The 24,429-nt window shown below is 42.3% G+C and overlaps 1 protein-coding gene across 3 annotated transcripts in view; it reads right to left on the reverse strand.

Annotated features, from left to right (window-relative positions):
- Positions 1-11,854: 11,854 nt before the first annotated feature.
- The window catches only part of SPA17 (sperm autoantigenic protein 17), a 41,910-nt gene continuing 29,335 nt past the window's right edge, over positions 11,855-24,429 (reverse strand). For all 3 annotated transcript variants that reach the window (XM_072156624.1, XM_072156626.1, XM_072156625.1), the window contains exons 8-9: positions 17,392-17,608; positions 11,855-12,321 (exon numbers count right to left, since the gene is read on the reverse strand). In XM_072156624.1, coding sequence (XP_072012725.1) covers positions 17,408-17,608 — 201 coding nt within the window. In that variant the 3' untranslated portion in view covers positions 11,855-12,321; positions 17,392-17,407. The remainder of the gene's footprint in view (positions 12,322-17,391; positions 17,609-24,429) is intronic.

Genomic DNA, 24,429 nt, shown 5'->3' on the forward strand with positions numbered 1-24,429 from the left:
TGAGCCTAGGTGATAAAAGGCACACCGCCCAAGAGCTATTGCAGGGCATTCCACATCAAACTTGTTAACTTTGTCGCCACCCTGCTGTGTAAGCCACAAAATATACTGGAAAACTTTTTTCATTTACGGATATTATTTCAGCGCTTCTTGCGCAGATGTTTATATTCCTCTCACCCGCCATATCCCAAACTTATAAGAACGCTACTACACTTGATCTTATCCGAAAGGTTCTTAGAAGTGCTGTTTGGGGAGTAGCCTAGAGACAGGGGCTTGGATTGGCGAAAGCTCGCCTGGCAGCGGAGCGCCAGCTCCATGCCAAGAACCAACTAACATAGTTTTAACTGCAGCACCTTTAATCTACTACTAGTTCACTGCCTCCATACATCGTCCCCTTATCAAACGAGCTGTGTCAGGCAGAATTTTGGATTGTTTTCATGGCTTCCATGTTAACTTTGTCGCCACCCTGCTGTGTAATCCACAAAATATACTGGCAAACTTTTATCATGTACCAATATTATTTGAGCGCTTCTTGCTCACCTCCTTTGGTTCCTCTCTGCTACCCATTGGTTTGAAGCCTGAGTCCATTTAGGGTATGTCGCCATGCCACTCTCTAGCCTTCCGCTGCTGCCGCTGCCTCTGCATGCCGTCCCCTATAGTGTCAGGGTCAATTATTGGATGTTTTAGATGCTATCTAGCTTCATTCTGTCACTCTGTCATGGCCATGCTGTTGGCCATAATTTTGGCATAATGGTGCATTTAAGCAGCCTCAGAGGCATCCATGCATGCTGCCCCTGCTGTTTCCTGTCCATTTCCGTGGTGTTTCCATCCTTTTCTGAGGTTCCCAGGTGTTTGGCCAAGCTTCCCTGTGCAGAGCCTTGGTCCCCTTGAAAAATGCTCGAGTCTCCCATTAACTTCAATGGGGTTCGTTACTCGAAACGAGCACTCGAGCATCGGGAAAAGTTCGTCTCGAATAACGAGTACCCGAGCATTTTAGTGCTCGCTCATCTCTAGTAATGAGCAGTCAATTTTCCAATATACTTTCTATATCAATTCCTCAGTTTTCTAGATCTCTGCTTGCTTTCCATCTATATAGCCTTGATGGAGAAACTAGGGAGCCAGAGGTGGCTCTTAAAGCCCTGTCTGTGGGCACCCAGGCTACTGCAACACAGAATTCGCCAGACAAGAAGAATAAGGTATGGACTAAGCTCAATATTAGTGCTCCTGCTCCGGGCCCCACATTTCTATCTGTTCTTGGGATCCTGGAGGCAAACTACACTCACCGGCCACTTTATTAGGTACACCATGCTAGTAACGGGTTGGACCCCCTTTTGCCTTCAGAACTGCCTCAATTCTTCATGGCATAGATTCAACAAGGTGCTGGAAGCATTCCTCAGAGATTTTGGTCCATATTGACATGATGGCATGACACAGTTGCCGCAGATTTGTCGGCTGCACATCCATGATGCGAATCTCCCGTTCCACCACATCCCAAAGATGCTCTATTGGATTGAGATCTGGTGACTGTGGAGGCCATTTGAGTACAGTGAACTCATTGTCATGTTCAAGAAACCAGTCTGAGATTATTCCAGCTTTATGACATGGCGCATTATCCTGCTGAAAGTAGCCATCAGATATTGGTTACATTGTGGTCATAAAGGGATGGACATGGTCAGCAACAATACTCAGGTAGGCTGTGGCATTGCAACGATGCTCAATTGGTACCAAGGGGCCCAAAGAGTGCCAAGAAAATATTCCCCACACCATGACACCACCACCACCAGCCTGAACCGTTGATACAAGACAGGATGGATCCATGCTTTCATGTTGTTGACGCCAAATTCTGACAATACCATCCGAATGTCGCAGCAGAAATCGAGACTCATCAGACCAGGCAACGTTTTTTCAATCTTCTACTGTCCAATTTTGATGAGCTTGTGCAAATTGTAGCCTCAGTTTCCTGTTCTTAGCTGAAAGAAGTGGCACCCGGTGTTATCTTATGCTGCTGTAGCCCATCTGCCTCAAAGTTCGACGTACTGTGCGTTCAGAGATGCTCTTCTGCCTACCTTGGTTGTAACGGGTGGTGATTTGAGTCACTGTTGCCTTTCTATCAGCTCAAACCAGTCTGCCCATTCTCCTCTGACCTCTGGCATCAACAAGGCATTTCCGCCCACAGAACTGCCGCTCACTGGATGTTTTTTCTTTTTCGGACCATTCTCTGTAAACCCTAGAGATGGTTGTGCGTGAAAATCCCAGTAGATCAGCAGTTTCTGAAATACTCAGACCAGCCCTTCTGGCACCAACAACCATGCCACGTTCAAGGGCACTCAAATCACCTTTCTTCCCCATACTGATGCTCGGTTTGAACTGCAGGAGATTGTCTTGACCATGTCTACATGCCTAAATGCTCTGAGTTGCCACCATGTGATTGGCTGATTAAAAATTAACTGTTAACGAGCAGTTGGACAGGTGTACCTAATAAAGAGTACAATTGTAATCTGAATTTTTCAATTTCTTTCTACTGTATTTGTAAACTCAGGTTACTGATACAATTACTAATAGCCAGTTAGTAGTTTAGGATAATTAAAACATGTAAATAGAGGTAGTGAACTGTGCAAAAGAATGTTGACTCTGCAAGAGGGAGCCAACACCGGAAAAGCCCTAAAAAAGGGTAACACTAAAAGTACAAATAGGCCAGTTCTTTCCAACTAACAATCGGAAAATCCGATTGTCACTGGGGCAAAAAAAAAATTTGTTTACAACTACAATTATAAAATATACAGTTTTGATTTACATACAAATTCATTTTAAGAACAAACCTATGGACCTATCGAATGGGTATGAAACGCCGACATTACAACTCTAACTTCAGTGGCTAATTAAGAGAGAAATTAGGCTACCTCATAAAAATACACCAAAAACTGTTATGTTTAAATAGATAGCAAGTTTAAAAAATAAACAAAAAGCTATGCCCAAATTGCCATTTTTTAATCATCCATCGCACAAAAAATTATATTAATTACGATCAAAAAACTTTATGAACCACATGTGTGCACGTAAAATCTACAGAATTTTTTTGAAAAAAATGAGCCCTCTCACAGACAAATTGATAAAAAAAAAAAAACTAAAGCTATGGCGCTTGAGAGGTGGCAATGCAAAAAGTTTTTTTTCCCAAAAAAAGTATTTAACCCCTTAAAGGGCACCTACCACCCCGATTCTACCTATAAAGGTAGAAGGGGTGGTAGATGGATGGATGGGACGTGAGGATAGCCCTTTTTTGGGCTAATCCTCACGTCCCGGGTGTCTTTTAGAAAAGCTTTTTTTTACGTGCGTAACAAATTTTACTTTCCTGTAATGTTATTTATTTTAACATGCCGTGTACTGCGAAGCTGAAAAATTCCAAATGTGGAAAAATTGAAAAAAAAAACGCACGTTCTTGTGGGCTCAGTTTTTACGACTTTGACTGTGAACTCAAAATAACACCTCAGCTTTATTCTTTGGTTCGGTGCGATCGTTGTGATATCAAATTTATATAGGTTTTATTGTGTTTTAATACATTTTCAAAAATTAAACGAATGTGTACAATTTTTTGCCATCTTCTGACGCTAATAACTTTTTCATACTTTGGCGCACAGAGCTGTGTAGGTGTCATTTTTTGGGAAATGAGTCGACGGTTTCATTGCTACCATTCTGAGGTCTGTGCGACATTTTGATCATTTTTTATTTCATTTTTTATGTGATGTAAAAAGGTGTAAAAGTCGCATTTCGGACATTTGGGCGCCATTTCCCGCCTCGGAGGTCACCGCCGGCCGTAACCGTTTTTATATTTTGATAGATCGGGCATTTTGGGACGCGGCGATACCTAATATGTTGGTGATTTTTACTGTTTATTATGTTTTATATTAGTTCTAGGGAAAGAGGGGTGATTTGAATTTTTTATATTTTATTAATTTTTTAAACTTTTTTTTTTCTTTTTTTTCCCACTATTTCTTAGACCATCTAGGGTACATTAACCCTAGATGGTCAGATCGCTCCTACCATATACTGCAATACTTCTGTATTGCAATATATGGCATTTTTGCAGCACATTCATTACAATGAGCCACTGGCTCATTGTAACGAATCTGCAGAAGCCATGTAGCCTCGTGTCAAACGAAGACCCGAGGCTACCATGGCAACAGATCGCCGCCCCCCGATGACGTTCGGGGGCGCGGTGATCGTAATAAAGATGCCATACCGTCGTCTTTTAAACGCCGCCGGCGACTTTGACGGCGGCAATGAAAGGGTTAATAGCCGCGATCGGTGCAAGCACTGACCGCGGTTATTAGCAGTGGGGGTTTTCTGCAATATGCAAAAAACCCCACGCTTGTATGAAGAGGACTCAGCCCGTGAGCCCTCTTCATTCACTCCTTATACCTCTGCGCCGTAGTGCTACGGCGCAGAGCGTTAAGGGGTTAATTTTGCAAAGGAAGGAAATGCACATCCAGTGGTGACAACAGCTACAGGGAGAGGCTAAACTGAGAAGCATAGATAGTAAATAGCTGAATATTGGTATTGAAAGTAATAGGCAAATGGCCTTACATCACAAGATCTATTTGGTAAAACTATTAGTGGGGTTAAGTTTTAAGAATTAATAAATTGCTTGGCATACTTAAAGGAAACCTACCACTTGTAGTGGCAGGTTTCTGATGGAAAGACCGGGCACCAGCTCAGGATGAGCTGGTGCCGGAGCTTATTTCTGTTAGTGTTTTAAACCGCGGTATCGCGGTTTAAAACACTTTTTAAACTTTATAGCCGGCGCAGGGAGGTACGCGCTCGGCACTTACCATGCGCGCGGCTCTCCTTCACTTCCTATGTAGCCGCGCGCACGGTAAGCACCGAGCGCGTACCTCCCTGCGCCGGCTATAAAGTTTAAAAAGTGTTTTAAACCGCGGTACCGGTAAGAAAAATAAGCTCCCGCACCAGCTCACCCTGAGCTGGTGCCCGGTATTTCCATCAGAAACCTGCCACTACAAGTGGTAGGTTTCCTTTAAAGGAAATCTACTCAAAACTAAGATTGATAAACCAGGGACACTGACTGTGGTAATTTTCTTATATTTGTTATCCATGGCCTCCTTCTTTCTAAAATCAATTTTATAAATTGTGCTAATGTATCCTCTGTGCAGAAACTTCACAGGCTGTTACAGGTCCTCCTCCTGCCATGTGAAATTTAATTTCAGCTGCTTCAGCATTTCCTAAGCATTTCTATGCTCTGGCTTGACAGGCTTGTGCAAGGACACTTCCCTCCTCCCACTGTGCTATGGCAGTGAGATAACAGCAGGGAGGGGGGAAGGGCCAAGGGAGCAGGGGGTGGGTGAGACATGCTCCTGTACAGTGTAATAGTCTGTAATGCTACAGCACGAAGGGGCTCTGGAAATGCCCCCATAGCACCTAAGTATGATTTTAAAAGTCGATTTTAGAAGGAAGGAGACCAGAGATGGTAAATATTATCACAGTGCCTGGATCTATGAGTAAATGTCATGCTGGATTTTGAGTAGATTCCTTTAACCCCTTAATAATTTGGCCCTTTATTGAGCTTGATGCTCGTTCAAGCATTAGCGTACTCGAAACTGCTCGTTGCTCGGACGAATACTTCGCCAGCTCGAGAAAATGGCATCTCCCGCCGTTTTGATTTTTGGCGGCCAGAAACAGAGCCTATCACAAGCCAGGAGACTCTGCACTCCACCCAGCATGACGTGGTACCCTTACACGTCGATAGCAGTGGTTGGCTGGCCTGATCAGGTGACCCTGGAATAGACTAGCCCCTGCCCGCGCTGCTCGGATCATTCTCTGTCTGGATGCCGTTAGGGAGAGAGCTTCTGCTGCTGCAGGGATAGCGTTAGGGTGTTATATAAGCTTACTGTTATACAGGAGTGAGTCTACAAGAACCCAACAGCCCTTGTTAGGGCTAGAATATTTTTTTTTTCTTTGTTTGTGGCTGGGCCTGCTGGCACTAGTAGTGCAGCTAGTACCATATTGTGACGAATTTGCAGAGAGACTTGCGAACGTTCTATTTAGCTCACATATCCATCTCAAACACCTAAGTGGGACAATTTATTAGGGGTTTGATTGAATTAGGCACAGTCTGCCGATTTTTTTTTTTTCAAAACTTAAAGTGACAGGCACACCACAAAATCCAGTTGTGTGCTGTCACTGTAGGTTAGAAACTAGCCATACAAGAACCCAACCGGCTTTCTTAGGGCTACAATAGCATTATATATATATATATATTTTTTTTTTTTTTTAAATTTTCTTGTGGCTGGCCTTGCTGGCACTAGTAGTGCAGCTAGTACCATATTGTGACAAATTTGCAGGGAGACTTGTGAACGTTCTATTTGGATACACACATATCCATCTCAAACACCTAAGTGGGACAATTTATTAGGGGTTTGATTGAATTAGGCACAGTCGGGACAGCCGATTTTTTTTTTTTTTCAAAACTTAACGTGACAGGCACACCAAAAAATCCAGTTGTGTGCTGTCAGTGTAGGTTAGAAACTAGCCATAGCAATCATCATCATCTTCTGTTGTTGCTGTGTGATTTCTTCTGATTGTTTTGTTAAAAAAAAAAACACACACAAAAAAAGGACGAGGGCGTGGGCGTCCAACTACTGCAGGGGTCAGAGGCCGTGGTCCTGGGCGCGGTGAGACACCACCTGCTGATGAGGGAGCAGGGGAACGCCGCAGAGCTACACTCCCTAGGTTCATGTCTCAAGTTACTGGGACTCGTGTTAGAGCACTGATGAGGCCAGAACAGTGCGAACAGGTGATGTCGTGGATTGCGGACAATGCTTCTAGCCATTTGTCCACCAGTCAGTCTTCCACGCAGTCCACCCATGTCACCGAAATGAGCACTCCTCCAGCTCCTCCACCTCAGCCTCCTTCCCCCCAGTCTGCCCCCTCCCAGGAAAATTTGGCATTTGAACCAGCATACTCTGAGGAACTGTTTTCTGGACCCTTCCCAGAGTCACAAACCACTTGTCCGGTTGCTGCTGAGCTTTCCCGATGCCCAGGTTTTCCACTGGTCGCAGTCTGTGGGTGATGATGACATTGTTGACGTAGTGGAAGAAGTGTGTAAAGAGGTGTCGGACGATGAGGAGACACGGTTGTCAGACAGTGGTGAAGTTGTTATCAGGGCAGGAAGTCCGAGCAGACTGAGGGATCGGAGGATGATGAGGTGACAGACTCAAGCTGGGTTGATAGGCAGGGTGAACACAGTGCTACTGAGACAGAGGCGAGTCCTCGACGAGAACAGGTTGGAAGAGGCAGTGGTGGGGCCAGAGCTGGTGCATCAGAGCCAAATGTTTCACGTAGTGAAGCTCCCGTGGCGAGGGCTAGATTTTCGGAAGTCTGGAGGTTCTTTAAAGAAAAACCGGATGACCGACGGACTGTGGTGTGCAACCTGTGCCACACCAGGATCAGCAGGGGTTCCACCACTACCAGCTTAACCACCACCAGTATGCGCAGGCATATGAATGCTAAACACCCCACTCAATGGAACCAAGGCAGTTCACCTCCGGCCGGGCACACCACTACTCCTTCCCTTGTGTCATCTGCTGCCTCTGCTAGTCAGCCCCCTGCCCAGGACCCCGGCCCAAACACCTCCCCTGCGAAAACCACACCTTTGCCTCCACAATCCCCCATAGCATCCACCAATGTCTCCATGCGCAGCGTCCAGCTCTCTATACCCAGACGCTGGAGCGCAAGAGGAAATACAGTGCAACTCACCCACACGCCCAAGCCCTCAACGTCCACTCCTCCAAATTACTCAGCCTGGAGATGCTGCCCTATAGGCTGGTAGAGACCGAGGCCTTTCGCAACCTCATAGCGGAGGCCGCCCCTCGGAGGAGGATGAGGAGGAAGAGGAGGAGAATGTTGGCGAGACAGAAGAGGGGAGCATTGCTCAATCCTTCACTGTTCAGCGTGTATGGGCAGAAGAAGAGGAGTTGGAGGAGTTGGAGGAGGAGGAAATGGACAGTCAGGCAAGTGGCAGATTTCATGCTAGGCTGCCTATCCCGTGACCCTCGCGTTCAAAGAATTTATTCCAGCACCGATTACTGGGTATTCACTCTCCTGGACCCACGGTACAAGCAAAATTTTCCACTCTCATCCCTGGAGAGGAAAGGATTGTGAGAATGCATGAATACCAGCAGGCCCTGGTGCACAAGCTGAAACACTATTTCCCTTCTGACAGCGCTAGCGGCAGAGGGCGTACTTCTGCAGGACAAGTAGCGAGGGAGAGTAGGCGAGCAGGCAGCGTGTCCAGCACTGGCAGGGGTACGCTTTACAAGGCCTTTGCCAGTTTTATGTCACCCCAGCAAGACACTGTCACCTGTCCCCAGTCTCGGCAGAGTAGGGCTGATCTTTATAGAAAGATGGTGAGGGAGTACATAGCTGACCATACCATTGTCCTAAATGATCACACAGCTCCCTACAACTACTGGGTTTCAAAGCTGGACATGTGGCACGAACTGGCGCTGTACGCCTTGGAGGTTCTTGCCTGCCCTGCCGCTAGCGTGTTGTCTGAGCGGGTTTTCAGTGCAGCTGGTGGCATCATCGCCGATAAGCGTACACGCCTGTCGACTGACAGCGCAGACAGGCTGACGCTTCAAGATGAATAAAGCCTGGATTTCTCAGGATTTCCATTCTCCACCAGGTGAAAGAAGCTCAACCTGAATAATGTATGCATTCCTCCTCCTCATTTTCCTCCTTCTCCTCCTCTTTGTACACTAAAGCAGAAGAAACTGGCTATTTTTTGCCAGGGCCAACTGGCTCTAGCTATAGTACTCTATGTATTTAATTTTTCTGGAAGGCCACCTACCCGGTCCTCTGTTTTAAACAATTTTTGGGAGTTTGAAAACTTTTTTGGACTGCCACATACAGGCACTATCCAAATTCAATTGTCTCCAAAGCAGCCTCCACACGTCGTCTTTATAGCTGCCTCCACACGTTGTCTCCATTGCTACCTCCACACATCATCTCCATAGCTGCCTCCCAAAGTCGTCCATATAGCTGCCTCCATACATAGTCCCCTTAGCAAACGAGCTGTGTCAGGCAGAATTTTGGGTTGTTTTCATGGCTTCCACATCAAACTTGTTAACTTTGTCACCATCCTGCTGTGTTATCCACAAAATATACTGCCAAACTTTTATCATTTACCGATATTATTTCAGCGCTTCTTGCGCATCTGTTCACATTCCCCTCATCCACCATAACCAAACCAATTACTTATAAGAACAGTACTACACTTGATCTTACACAAAAGGTTCTTAGAAGTGCTGTTTGTAGACCCCGCTGCTTTGAAAATTATAATTTTTTCAAAGTAAACGCTTCTGGCCCCCAAGCCCATTTTGGGTGGGGAGGAGCCGAGAGGCAGGGGCTTGGACAGGAGAAAGCTCGCCTGGCAGCGGACCGCCAGCTCCATCCCAAGATCCAACTAACATAGTTTTAACTGCAGCACCTTTAATCTACTACTACCTTACTGCCTCCATACATCGTCCCCTTAGCAAACGAGCTGTGTCAGGCAGAATTTTGGGTTGTTTTCATGGCTTCCACATCAAACTTGTTAACTTTGTCGCCACCCTGCTGTGTTATCCACAAAATATACTGGCAAACTTTTATCATTTACCGATATTATTTCAGCGCTTCTTGCGCATCTGTTTACATTCCCCTCACCCGCCATAACCAAGCCAATTACTTATAAGAACAGTACTACACTTGATATTAGTGTAGTACCCCGCCTGCTTTGAAAATTAAAAAAAAAACAATTAAAAATACAACCACTATGCTATTCTATCATTCCTAGATGAAATATTCAAACGACCCCACCTGCTTTGAAAATTATAATTTTTTCAAAGTAAACGCTTCTGGCCCCCAGGCCGATTTTGGGTGGGGAGGAGCCGAGAGACAGGGGCTTGGACAGGCGAAAGCTCGCCTGGCAGCTCCATCCCAAGATTAGGCAGCCTCAGAGGCATCCCTGCATACTGCCCCTGCTGTTTCCTGTCCATTTCGCCTCCACGATCTACCACAGCGTCCACCAATGTCTCTATGCACAACTTTCAACTGTCTATACCCCAGACGCTGGAGCGTGAGAGGAAATACAGCACATCATCCCCTTATCAAACGAGCTGTGTCAGGCAGAATTTTCAGGTGTTTCACCAGATACATAATGGAACTCGGCGCATCTGTCGCCGCCATGCTGGAGACCTGAAGTTTCAATCATAGTAGCGCAATATGGGTGCCCCATACTGTCGCTCTTAATCATGGAAGTCGTCTCCATGGCTGCCTCCACATGTCGTCCCCTTATCAAACGAGTTGTCAGGCTCATTTTTCGGGTGTTTCACCAGATACATTATTGAACTTGGTCACTATGTCGCTACCATGCTGTGTTATCGACTAAATATACCGTCACCCTTTTGTTCACATAGGAAATCATTTCAGCGCTTCTTGCTCACCTCCTTTGGTTCCTCTCTGCCGCCTCAACCAGGCAAAATACTGATACATACAGTGCTACACGTTATCCTCGCCAAAAGGAATTTTTTTAATTGGTTTGAAGCCTGAGTCCATTTGGGGTATGTCGCCATGCCACTCTCTAGCCTGCCGCTGCTGCCGTTGCCTCTGCATGCCGTCTTCTATAGTGTCAAGATCAATTATTGGATGTTTTAGATGCTATCTAGCCTCATTCGGTCACTCTGTCATGGCCATGCTGTTGCCCATAATTTTGGCATAATGGTGTGATTAAGCAGCCTAAGAGGCATCCATGCATGCTGCCCCTGCTGTTTCCTGTTTCCATCATTTTCTGAGGTTTCCAGGTGTTTGGCCAAGCTTCCCTGTGCAGACCCTTGGTCCCCTTGAAAAATGCTCGAATCTCCCATTGACTTCAATGGGGTTCGTTATTCGAGACGAGCACTCGAGCATCGGGAAAAATTTGTCTCGAATAACGAGCACCCGAGCATTTTAGTGCTCGCTCATCTCTATTTCCCACCTTTAAAAATACTTAAATTCTTTATTTTTCCATGTACAGAGCTGCTTCCAGGCTTGTTTTCTGTGTAACAAATTGTAATTTCCAGTGATGGTATCTAATATTCCATGACGTGTACTGGGAAGCGGGAAAAAAATTCCAAATGTGGTGAAATTGATGAAAAACATGTTTTGTTTATGCTTTTCTTTTTTTTCTCCTATTGAAACCTTTACTTTATTCTTTGGGTTGCTACGATCACAGGGATACCAAATTTTTAATATGTTTTAAAAGATTTTTAAAAGATCCCCCCCCCCAGCGTGCAAACCACGAGACCTAATCCCCCCGCCCAATGATACAACTGCAGCCTGTACTGGCCCCCCTTTAATGAAATGTCCATGGCTGAGACCCCTTTTCATAAAATGTCCACAGCAGAGGCCACCTTTACAGAAATGTCCACGGTAAAGCCGGCCTTACAGAAACTCAACAGCAGAGCCCCCCTTTAATGAATTGTCCACAGCGGAGCCCCCCCCCTTTACAAAAATACAGAATTTTCCACAGCTGAGCCTCCGTTTAATTAAATGTTAACAGCGGAGCCCCTCTTTACAGAAATTTCCACAGCAGAGCACTTCTTTGATGAAAGGTCCACAGCAGATCCCCCCTTTACAGAAATGTCCACAGCAGAGCCCTCCATTAATTAAATGTTCACAGCAGAACCCCCCCTTACAGAAATGTCCACAGCAGAGTGCCCCTTTAATTAAACGTCCACAGCAGAGCCCCCTTAAAGGAAATGTTCACAGCTGCGCCCCTCCAGACCTAGCAGGTGTTAGAAAATAACACAATAAGAAAATTCAGCACAAAGTCATTTTAAATTTTATTCTAATTTTTTTCCCAGTTAAGAAAACAATAAATAACAACATACATGATTACTGAGCAGGAGGTCACCGAGGGAGAGGAAGGGGGATGTAAAATTCTTTATTGCGTCTTAAAGGAAAAAAGATCCATCAATACAGGGTTATTCTGCATTCTATGAGGAGCATGCAAACACTGTCACAAATCAGGTGCAAGCAAGCAGGTGGCGCACCATGCCACATTCATTATTTTCCTTTTGTTTTTCTTTAATGAGAATTAAAATCAAGATAAACAAAACTCAAAAATTGCAAACACATAAACGGAAGCAACATACACAATCTTCCAGTGACCAGAATGTGGGCATCTGCTCCTCAGGGGAGGGGCTTACAGGAGAGCACCCCATGGGTGGTGAAAGTTTCATCTCACTGCAGAGATAGTTCTTGCCTGTAGTTCAAGTTGTGCCTGATTCACACTATCTACAAAAGAAATAAGAAAATCTATAAATGGATGCAAGTTCAATCAATATCATCCAATGTTTGAACTTAACTGTTCTGAAAGAGATTTGGGTACAATAAAGTTACATATTGCACTCTATTGTCTTTTGTCAAGTTTTTTTTAATGTTATTCTGTACATCTGTTACTGGGAAAGTAAATTGCATCACAAAACGAGTCCGACAAATAGAGGGCCAGAAAAGTGCTGGATTCATAAGTAGCACCAATATTGTGGTGCAGACATTTCATAAATAAGGCGTAAGAGGTGCAGCAAGGGGAAAAAAAATTCCCTGTGTATAAGAGGTATATATACTGTATGTGTAAGTGTATAAACCTATGCATAAATGTGTGCGCATGAGTGTATAAATGTGTGTAACATTGTATAAATGTGTAAGAGTAAAGAACTGTATGTATGTATATAAATGTATAGTATATAAAAGGTCTGCGTATATATGAGTTTATAAAATCTGTGTGATTGCAAGGGCGCATTCACACTGACATATGACCGCACGTCTACGGCCGGGCGGGCATACGTCCGTCGCCATAGGATGGAGGAGGTGATCCCTCCCTTCTCCATAGCAATCCAAGGCGCACAGCCCGGAACACAGGGAAAGAAGAGACATGCAACGAAGGAAAATAGGTGCCAGCTCACCTCACCACTAGTGTCGAGTCCGGCATGGGTACAACGATCATGGAATAATGAATTCACGGTCCAGCCAGGCTCCAAACACTGAAGATTTCATTATTTAATGCATAGTTGTATTACAAAAATCCACTCAGACAGGCAGATATAATGCCTACACGTTTCGGACAGACACCCTGTCCTTAGTCATGGCTAAAATACGATGGCATAGATTCACATTTATAGCCAAAATACACTTCTCTGTACCTCCCCTCAAACCCAAGTAACTTCCGATCCCGCCCACAACCAGTTTGAATGAGCTACTCACTAGGACATGATTCGTTACAGACGCCGTTGACATTATACTCCTTTTTATAGTAATGGATGTAATACGATACAATGTATGATGTATATGTTCCTCATTTGGGAATCCTCAACCTATGTTTGTTTCACCATCTGCTATATATGTGAGCAGCTCAAACTGGTTGTGGGCGGGATCGGAAGTGACTGGGGTTTGAGGGGAGGTACAGAGAAGTGTATTTTGGCTATAAATGTGAATCTATGCCATTGTATTTTAGCCATGACTAAGGACAGGATGTCTGTCCGAAATGCATAGGAATTATATCCGTCTGTCTGAGTGGATATTTTGTAATACGACTATGCATTAATTAAAGAAAGTGTTTGGAGCCTGGTTGTACCGTGAATTCATTACTCCAAAGATGGGACATGGCCTATCTTTTCCCCGTGTACTGTATCGCTCCGTGTGGCCATTGTCAGTCTATGGGGGACAAGCTTGTGGCCGTACATATGACCCCTACGGTCATGTGAATGCGGCCTTACTCACATGAGTATACAAATATGTATATTTTTTTAAATGGGGAAAGGGGGCCCTTTCAGAATCTTGCTATGGGGTACTGCCTTATTACAACCCAGAACAAGAATGGCTGCAGTGACAATACTAGACAGTAATAACTACCCATTTCTATAATAATATTTATTGCCGTATCATTAAAACTGTATAATTTTGCTTCATGTATGTTTACAAAAAATTATGCAAATGTATAATTGTTTTTAATTTCATAGATTATTGCTAAATATTCATCAATATAGACATTACATCAGGATTTATTGCATGGCTTATTTTTTGATATCCGGCAACCTTGCACTATTTAATGGCCTTGGAGCATTTTGCTGGTTTATAATGTACATGATGGGGTACAGTACATTCATATAGAATAACATTGTAACAGTGTATAATATTAAGCAGGTATTATTCCGGCATATGATATCAGGTCCCTGTTCTCTAAGCTTTATCGTGAGGCGTGTCTGCGCTCTGTGGAATAAGAACCTGCTTGGAAACACGCAATTAAATGATGTTGCCATGGGAGAACCTAAATTTGGAAGTGGAATTTCCAACCACTTGGGAAGCACAGAAATTCCATGATAATTAATGACCTCGTTAGAATCTGCACAAAACTAGGACGATGGAGCCATTACAGAGAAAAGACGGCTCTGAGGGACAGCACAGTCGCTTAATCGACTGTTTCGATGCAGCTAATTTTAGATGCAATAGTTACATTATATGTGGCAAAAAAGGAGATTATATCGCAAGGGGGCGGAGCAACACAACTTCTCACAGGGAAAACAGAAAAAAGACATCTTTATAATTAGGGAACATGGATACTAAGTGACAAATTTCCTCTTTATCTTCAAGACTTGCTTTCGCTGTCAGGCTGCAAAAACTGTCCTAGAAGGTGTAACTGCGAGGAAGGTGCCAACTAGGACAATTGCACCGCTCTCAGAGTATATAATTTCCCACATATATCAGAATAGATTTACTAAAAATTTATAAAAATGAATAAATCAACAATAATGAACATTCTTTTGTTCCCAAATGATAATGCATTGGAACATTCCCTGAACACGCATGGCCTTTTTCATCATTGATAGTTTCATCAGCCAAAAACTAATAATTTTCAATCTAATTCTGTCACATGTAATTCACCTAGTCAGTTTTGTACACTTTTGAAGCCCATGCAATTTATCAGTGAAAATAAATTCCCTCGTGTGATGTTTAGATTTTGTCAGTTTTTTTAATAACTGACCAAGACCCATAGCAAGTTTGTTCTTGAGTGAGAAATTAAATAAAATATTAGGGTCTGAATCAATGCAGGGATTATGTTTCTGGATTATGTCTCAGACTTTTTATGAGACTTTTTGCAAAAGTCTCAAGTCATAAATCTGGCTTTGCACGGTGTTGCAATAGCAGTAGTTCTATGTTTAGGCCAGATTGAAGAGGAAATATATGTAGTCCTGTGAGACTTTTTAACAGTGAAAAGTCTCAAAAACACCTTGAGACTTTTTTACACCAAAAAAAGCCCATGAAAATCAATGATAAGTAACCCCCCATGTTGTTAATTGAGATGTGTCAGATTTTCACAATCAACTTTCCCGGCTCTGAGCTGCTTCTAATAATTTTTTTCGCCATTTCTGTGCAACACATAATGATGTGGATCAAACATGCTGATTGGATCAATGGACAATAGATTATCAATGTATCAATGCAGACCGACGATGGGCAAGGGACCTCGTACACCCTTTGCGGGGCCTCTGGGTTAGCCGTTTGCGGTCTACAGATTAATCGGACAGACATTTTTCAAAGTTCTGTGAATAATCCCTAGATAGAAATAAGCAGCTCAAAGCAGTGTTTTTTCCTATACATTTTTGGCATTTTATGAAGTTCTGCTAAAAAAAAAAAACAAGTAGGGACGAATTGGCTGCCCACTGATAATGCTGTGATATATGCAGACAGTTTCTGGTTGTGATTATTAAGCTATAACAGATATCTTATGAAGAATTAAAATGTAGTAATGTGAATGTCCCTGAATACGCCAACGAGCTCTGGCGAGCCTCCTCACTTTCAACACACTCACCACAGCATATGTCTGTCATGACTTCCCTCATTACCGTCTAGTAGGAGACAATTTTTTGGCTGTCATCCAGACAGGAAGACATAAGTCTCCAGTTATCGGTTTTATGTATTTGCAGACATGTGTGACATAAAGAAACTGGGAAAAGTATGAAGTGCTGGTCAGTGATTTACATAACAATCATTCCTCTCGCAAGACCAAACCACCATGGATTTTTCTCGGAGGTATGGTTTGTGGGTGTTGTTATTGGAAGAAGGGCTCTAAAAATTTATTGTAGCTGGATTTGGAGCAATGGAGAAGTGTTTTTTTGCACAGTACACAACGTTACACTAAATGCCATATGTGTTAATGGAATAATTCACAAGTAGAGAATGTCCTAGTTTGATCCTTCTTTTACTTATCACTCATAGACAAGTGATCAGTAAAAAAATGGATGCCACATGGATGCAACGTGAAGAACATCTGTGGACTTCAGATTGTGGGCCTATGCTGTATATCAGGGGTAGGGAACCTATGGCTCGGGAACCAGATATGGTTCTTTTGTTGGCTGCATCTGGCTCTCAGACAGATCTTTAATAAATAGTGATGGCTGCTGTGTGTGTCTTAGATTGATCACTGGACACAGCAGCAATGTTACCGCTGCCTACGTCCTTTGTACGACCCAGGTGCCATGGGAGCGATGAGGAGCTGGCTACAGGGAGCGCTGGTAAGCGAATATCCTTTTTCTTTACTGGGATGCATGTGGTGGGTGTCAGGATTTGGAGTAGTGAACCCCCTGGAGCACCGCGGACAATGATGTAAGCAGACACCTAGGACCGGAATCTAAGTGGCACCCAGTCTTCACCAGAGCCCGCTGCAAAGCAGTATGGTCTGGCTGCAGCGTGGTACCACCAAGTCGTTCCACAGGCGCGACTTGTCCATGGTGGCAGCCAAGGTCATAGTACAGTATCACTAGGCAGTCTCATGGTCAAGAACAGGCAGACGGTCAAGGCAGGCGGCAATGATGCAAGGTCATGAGGGAGCAAGAGATCAGGGCTAGCGAAGGAGCAGAATCAGGAACAGGTCAGGGGTCACAATGGGAGGTCAACACTTGGGAAGGAAAAAATGTGGAAAGCTCCCTCATAGGCATGAAGCACTAAGATATTTATAGGAACCAGGATAGTGGGAAGTGCCAATCAGCGGTGCACTGGCCCTTTTAATCTGTGAACGCCAGCATGTGCACTGGCTAGCCGGGCGCCCGAAAGTGGTGAGTTGAGTGAACTAAGAAAGGGGAGCCGCAGAGAGGGGCACGGTGTGCCTGCGATCTGAGACGTAGAACGCAGGGGCACCCGTGACACTGGGACTACCTATCTACTTGGGGGCATGTGCATATTGTACGGCTGTTACGGAATAACATTTTAAAATATGTGGCCTTCATGGCTCTCTCAGCCAAAAAGGTTCCTGACCCCAGCTGTATATGTATACCTGCATACCTATAGTGCATAAATCCTGCAGATGCTTACCTCATATAATCTTGGTCTAATCCCCTTCATGTTCCCCCTGTGCACTGCTGCCTTCTTTACCATCTTTGTGCTTTACGTCTTTATCACCACTTTTCATTTTCTTCCTTGTCATGTGACCGCGGAAACCAGCCTGGATTTTAGCAGCAGCTGCATTGACATCAGGGTCGTCCAGATCAATGTCCAAAGCTTCTTCTGGCTGCTTCCTAAAAGCTTCATTCTGTAAGAGATGAAAGAAAAGAATCATGTGTCTAGGTCCATAGTCATAAAAAACAAATACCGGTAAGTCACCCTGTTATAGACATTTTGCCAGGCTGTAAAGCCGTCACACAATGAATGCAATATAAACCTTTAGCTTAGCTGCTGATACTATCTCCCCAAATCTGGATCTTACCTGCTCCCATTTTAGCAACCGGGCAGCAATACCCTATAATTAGGTTATAGATTACATTTGTGTAGTGGCTGTTTCTGGGAAAGAAGGTTGACACTCTTCCCGGTGACATGGGGTCAATGGGCAAAAGGCTTGGCATTTGACTAGGACCTTGGGGTGGGGGTCAATTATAGCTCCAGAAGCAAATAAGTCCGAAGTAACTACTGCTGCATTCCTTCCCTTACACCCACTAAAGCCCTTATTTTATTATTCTTTGTAGCAGCTACTTTGTAAAAAGGAATACTTTTTAGCTTGTATAATGCAAGTCAACAGTTTGAAATGATTTGCATGCTAGATAATGGTCAACGATAAATCTTAACTTTTTTAAAATTATACTACTCATATTTGGTTTATTTGAATAATTATATTATTCTTATAGCTTTAAATAAGCTCAATTTGATGCTCCTGAGTAGCATAGGTCATGGCAAAACATTTTTGTGTCTATTTATAGTGAGTTTAAGGTTTAATGGTTTTGGTAATGAAGTATGTTCTTAAAATCCTATGATCCCATTACATGATGGAAGCCGACAAATATCAATGGCTGGGGGAGGGAGTATGCAAAGATGTTAGCAGAGAAGACTGATGTAACCAAGTTGAATTGGTGCTTTTTGAGATGGAGATATGGGTTTGGCACTGGGTGTTTGGGAGGTACATTTCATACTTCATACTTGATTCTACAAACCTGCTCTGAAACACAATAAGAAAGAAGGTAGTGGTGACTAGACAGATGGAAGAAGGGAAAACAGGATGCAAACAGAGCTGTTAATTGAGTAAAAAGTACCAGAGAAGACCCTATAACGCAATGTAAGGAAGCCTTATAGAAACATTAAATATAGTTATGTAATATAGATCAAAGGCCTATCTCCTTTGTCTCACACTGAGATTTTAAATGACTCCCGGGAAGCGCAGCGCAGTTTAATGAGCTGAGAGTCTAAGTTATATCTTCTCTCACAGCTTTAATGACAGCAGGGGTCTCACCTGAGCCATCACTCTCATGTACTATGTTACCACAGCTTAACTCAGCTAGGTATATTGGGACACATTTACTTACCCCATCACCAGAGTGCATTGATCATGCGCCCGATATCATGAATGTGTCGCTTCCCACACTCAGGTCCGACAGAGTTCACCATTTTTTTATTGGTGCATGTTAGGACGAGGGCTTGCAACACAATTTGAATGTTAAATCATGTGCTCAGTCCAAATCAGTTGGACCATTCGACGGCATGCCCACTAAATTGTGACGCATGGAAGCCAGCGCAGCTGCGCCAAAAAAAAATGGGACACCTGCGACACAATCACAGTGCATTTTCCCATTAAAGATAGGGCACAGTCTGAAAAATGTATGTGGCAAAGCGGCACAAAGCCTAATTAAATGTGCCCCATTCTGTGGTCAGGGTTGGTTTTAGACAAAGTGGGGCCCTTGTCAAAACTAAAAGTGGGTCCCCAAAATAAAAAGTTACACACAGTAGTATGGTAAGGGAATCTGTACTATGAGACTGTAGGAGAATCTTTGGGGGAAATAGACACATGATAGGTAGATTGATGATAGAAGAAATATGGAATGCATAAATATAAAGTAAATTATATATATAGCTAGATAGATGATATGAGAAGATATGAGAGATAGATAGATATCATTTTTAATATTGCATATTAACCATCAGGGCTGGTCCAGTTCAGGAGAGGCAGGTGAAGATGATGGAACGTTGATATTCAGTATTTTGCATGCTTGGTGCTGACGCCACATCCCATGTGTACTTTTTATATTGTATTTTAAAATCATACAATAAAATGAAGGTACAAAACCCTCCGCCCCACTCAGCCTTTTGTTACAATCTTTTCCCCCATTAGCTGCTGACTTTACATACGAAATGTAATTTCACAAACAAAACCACTGAAAGGTTCTCGGCATGGAGCTCAGAGTGCGGAGCTGGCAGTAATTAGACAGTTTTGAAGCCGAAGAATGACACACATTATATTTTCTTTGTGCTAGAAAGGCTTTGACATTGGCGTACGGCAATTCTGTGCAACTATTTTGTGTATTTCACATGAATACGTCCTGATTATACTGTTCAGACGCTTCACTTAACATTTAGTGAGATCAGAGCCTGCAGGAGACACTTCACTTCTCCAATATCATGCTGTCCGTACCCAGGTTATATGGGCGGGGATGCTATACGTATATTACCCTGACTGAGACCCCAGTACAAATGCATGTACTCTACTCACATCTGCTATATTCAGCTCCCTTCATACTCCTGTCTACAATATTATAGTAGTGATATTTTTGTACATAAGAAAAGTATTATGGTAGCAATATTCTTGTGCACACAGGGCATGGTTATAGGTATTATATAATTGTATGGAAGGCAGAGCCTACCAGCCATGTCTCCATCTTACCAGATTTTCACTAGTAAACCTAATGACAGGTTCCCATAGCACTATTCTAACTGTTTCCCACACTGTTTATTGCTAAAAAAAAATTATAGTTCCTATCCCCAGAAAATGAACTTTGTAAGCCCACCTGGTAGGGTTGCATGATGCACTGTCATACTCAGTGTACAGGGATTCTGCCATTTTCAATACTGAATGACTTCTGCTGTATTACAGACTTATAGTAGCTGCCTGTATAGATGTGTCGGGTCCGGGAATCCTTTGTATAAATGTATTGTTTTACTGGCACGTCATCAGGGAAATACCATCATCCATCCATATATGGTGTTTCTACATCTTCCAGAGCTTTCCCAGATACAAGGTCTCTAAATTATTTCATGTGATTCGACTAAATAATTTTTTGCCCAGGCAGGGATTCGAACTCATAACCTCCTCACTGTACCTGCCATTAAGATACAGGACAGAGCCTTTATCTAATAGACTGTGGACTTACTGGTTATCGATGAAAGGAATTTTTTTTACTCCAAAATCACACTATTTTGGATTACAATAATAACAAATTCCGAACAGAAGAAATTTTATGGAGCATGTGAGAAGGAACAGTCTATCATCAGTCAATCTGATGGTATATGTTCTTTAATATGTAACGGATTATAAACAAGACTGAGTACAAATACTTGGGGATTGTCAGAATTACAGAATCTCCACAGAAGCAATTTTGGAGAGACTGGATTTATTGATGTATGATGATCTAAATATCAAGAACAAAAGGTGTTTCCCTGTTCTAGTCAGTTGCATAAAACTATGTCCAAAAGATTTGGTACCATGCAATAAACATTTTGCTGGAAATTACACTATGAAGAATATAATAACAACTTCATCTTTGAAGTTTACCAGTCGTGGTTGATACCGAGTTCTTTTTGTACAAGGAGTCAGTATTATAATGGTTATTCTTGTACACAGTTGCACTGTTACAGTAGTTATATTTATGAATATGGGGCAGTATTGTGGCAGTTATATTATTGAATATGGCACTATTATAATAGCTATTCTTGTACATAGGGACAGTATTATAGTATGAAAGGGTATTATTATAGCAGTTTATAGAGGGCAACTGAAGGGAACCTGTCATCAGAAATTGGCATAATAAACTAATACCGGTTTGTTGCAAGGCTACTTAACACCATTGAGATCATGTTTCTTTCGTGGTCCAGTGTAGTGATATCATCTAGAAAATCATTTTTGAACTGAGATGTTAAATGGTTGAATAAAGTCATGGAGGCGGAGAGTTTAGTCCTTTAATCAAGATCTTTCCACCTCAGAGCGCCTCCTCCACTGTGATTGATATCATGCATCGGACTTCAGAAGATATGCTTAGTGATGTCTCTGGATGCAGGGCCACAAGTGAAAGAGACATTCTGAGGCAGGGGGAGCTTGACTTCAGAGTTTAACTCTCTGCCTCCTTGACTTTATACAACCATTTCACATCTTACTTCAAAGTTGATTTTGTGGATGAGACCACCACACTGGGTCAGAACAGAGACATATTCTTGAAGGTGTCCAGTTGCATGAGAATCTACTTGTAGTGGTTTATTAGGTCGATTTCTGCTAAGGGTACACAGGGGGCACAAAAAGTAGGTCTTGTTAATTGGGCTATATAGTATATTGTTGAAAAAATGGGAAATATTAAAGCAGTTTTCAGTTTTCTCCTAAGCTGAATCGTGGGCTTCTTTTGGAATGGTTGGTTTAAGCAGTAAGGAGATCCATGCTCATGCTTGACCGAAATATAGATCTTGACCTGGATATTCTCTGTTTTATTTGGAGTTATATTTATATGCTTAGGAATACTTTTTAAAGTAACTTTTATATCCTTAAAGCACACATAGATAGAAGATGACCATGATACTCAAAAAGATACATGCAATTAGGATGTTATTAGTATATTTCAGAATATGTGCATCACTGGCCAATGTTTCAGTTCTTGTTTCAGTACCTGGCCATGGCCACAATTGGTTTGGGAGATCATAGAGCTTTAAAGCCAGTGTTCTTCACAATCTCTTGTATTTAATTCTGGGAATGACCATGGTCTTGGAATGACAGAAATGTTAGCCAATTCACAAATAATACATACAATCTTGATTTTAACATTTGGTTTTTCAATCTTTACTAGATATACCTCCTGCCACCAAACACTGTTGGTGTACCGACCGCTAAATGCCAACATCTGGATACCAATACCGATTGCATGCATTCTGATCTAATACAATCATAAGCAACTTTTTCAGGTCACCTTAAAAACATGTCTGTGTCTAATCACACAAAAACCAAATAAATCCTTTACAACCCCTGGTTCAAACCATATACCAAACTAAATCATCAAAACTAGCTAGTAAAATCATTCTTACCCCCTCCAGTGATGGGTCCAACAACCTGCTAAATATATTACTCTCAGCAAATAAATGTCATCCCCCATTATGTTCCTACATATTAGAATTTTTAACAATTTCTGTGGTTACAAAAGGGAATAACAAATGATATTTAACCTTCTTTATGTAGTAAAAGGAATTATTGGTAACATCTGAAGCATTGCCTGACCTGCTACAAGACCTGTCGCCAGGTACCAAGCTGCTCCCAGCTTCTTCTGTTGATTTTAATTGTGCTACAAGCCACATCCACCCACACACCGATATAACCACAGCAACAAAATCAATTCCAATTAAAACAGCTCTAATGGACAAAAAATGGCAAGGGGGGGTACAGCAATAGGAACAATGCCCTTTCAAAATAACCACAAAGACTTGGACAAGATACATCATTAACATAAGCATCAAAAACTTTCTTACATTCATATTTCATGCAAACATTGATATGATGTGCTATATGGGCTACATACATGACAGCAGTCCATGGTATGCAGGATCTCAAGTATTGTTCAGTCTTGATACAAAATCTTAAAGGTTCCTTTCCTGTAGTTTCTTCTTAAGTCTCTAGCACAAGTCTTGTTGTGAAGGGTTATTGGTAAATTCCCATCCTTCACACAACCTGCTCAGCAGAATGTCGCTCTCATTCTGATATCCTCAGGACCAAGCAGCAGAGCTAAGTGCTGAGATCTCCTGACTGTTTTCCTACAAGCTGCAGACTCACATCACTTGGGATCTGTGAGAGCCTCCTACTCCAAACACATCATGTGCTGCTGCTGAAGACGCCGTTAGCTTGTTTTTCTTTTTTACCATTTCAGGAGAATTGGAATATTGATTTGGGAATTGTGGGATCACACAATATCCTAGTAACAAGGCTACAATTAAAATCCACCATAAAATTTTCAGGTTAGAAATGAGGCAAACATAACTCCAGCTAGGACAGAGCTCAAATATGTTTTTCAAAAGTATATAATATAGGTTTCTAGTGAAAGATTTAGAGGTTAATATTAAAGAACAATGATTCAATAGCCATTACCATTGTAGCACTAATCAATGTAATATGAATATTTTAAGTAAATGAATAGAGTCGCCTTCTGGTATTATTAAAGAGGTAATAGAAAGCATTGAAAGGAATCATGGAGAATTTTAACCTTGGGTAACTGGTGTAACAGATTACTAATGCTTGAAAAGAGATTGGAATATTAATTCCTCAGTTTATGATCTAAATATTATGGGATACCATGAGACTACTTCAAATTCACTCACACGACAAATGACTAACATGATGCATCATATAGATAGACCGATAGATTGTACTTCAATGATACACCTTTTGGTGTTCCTGTACCATGAGTTATGGTATGTGGATGCACGTTTTTTATCCACTATTCATCGATTTTTATTTATATTAAACAAAATAATAAAAAATAATGAATCCACACAAATATTCAGCATATGTCATAGCTGTAGATGGAGAGTGTGGTGGTAAGTGGTGTCATTGTGCACATAGGAGAAGCAGCTTTAGCTATTGTGGTCTTCAAACTTTGTACCCTACATTGGCAATGTGGATTAATTTTTTTCATACCTTTTCATATCTCTCAGACATGGTAACTTATAGGCTACACATGCAGTTGAATGTTTTTTCTTAAGTGTACTATCCAATATTTTAACTGATATTCATTTCATGCTCAGAAAAATATTTTTCGCGGACCTGTGTGGCAAATATAGAAAACTCAGAGCTGGTCCTATTCATATTGAAATGTGCTAAATACTGATATCATATGGATGTCATAC

This window comes from Engystomops pustulosus, chromosome 6 (genome assembly GCF_040894005.1).
Source record: "Engystomops pustulosus chromosome 6, aEngPut4.maternal, whole genome shotgun sequence".
NCBI classification, from domain to species: Eukaryota; Metazoa; Chordata; class Amphibia; order Anura; family Leptodactylidae; genus Engystomops; species Engystomops pustulosus.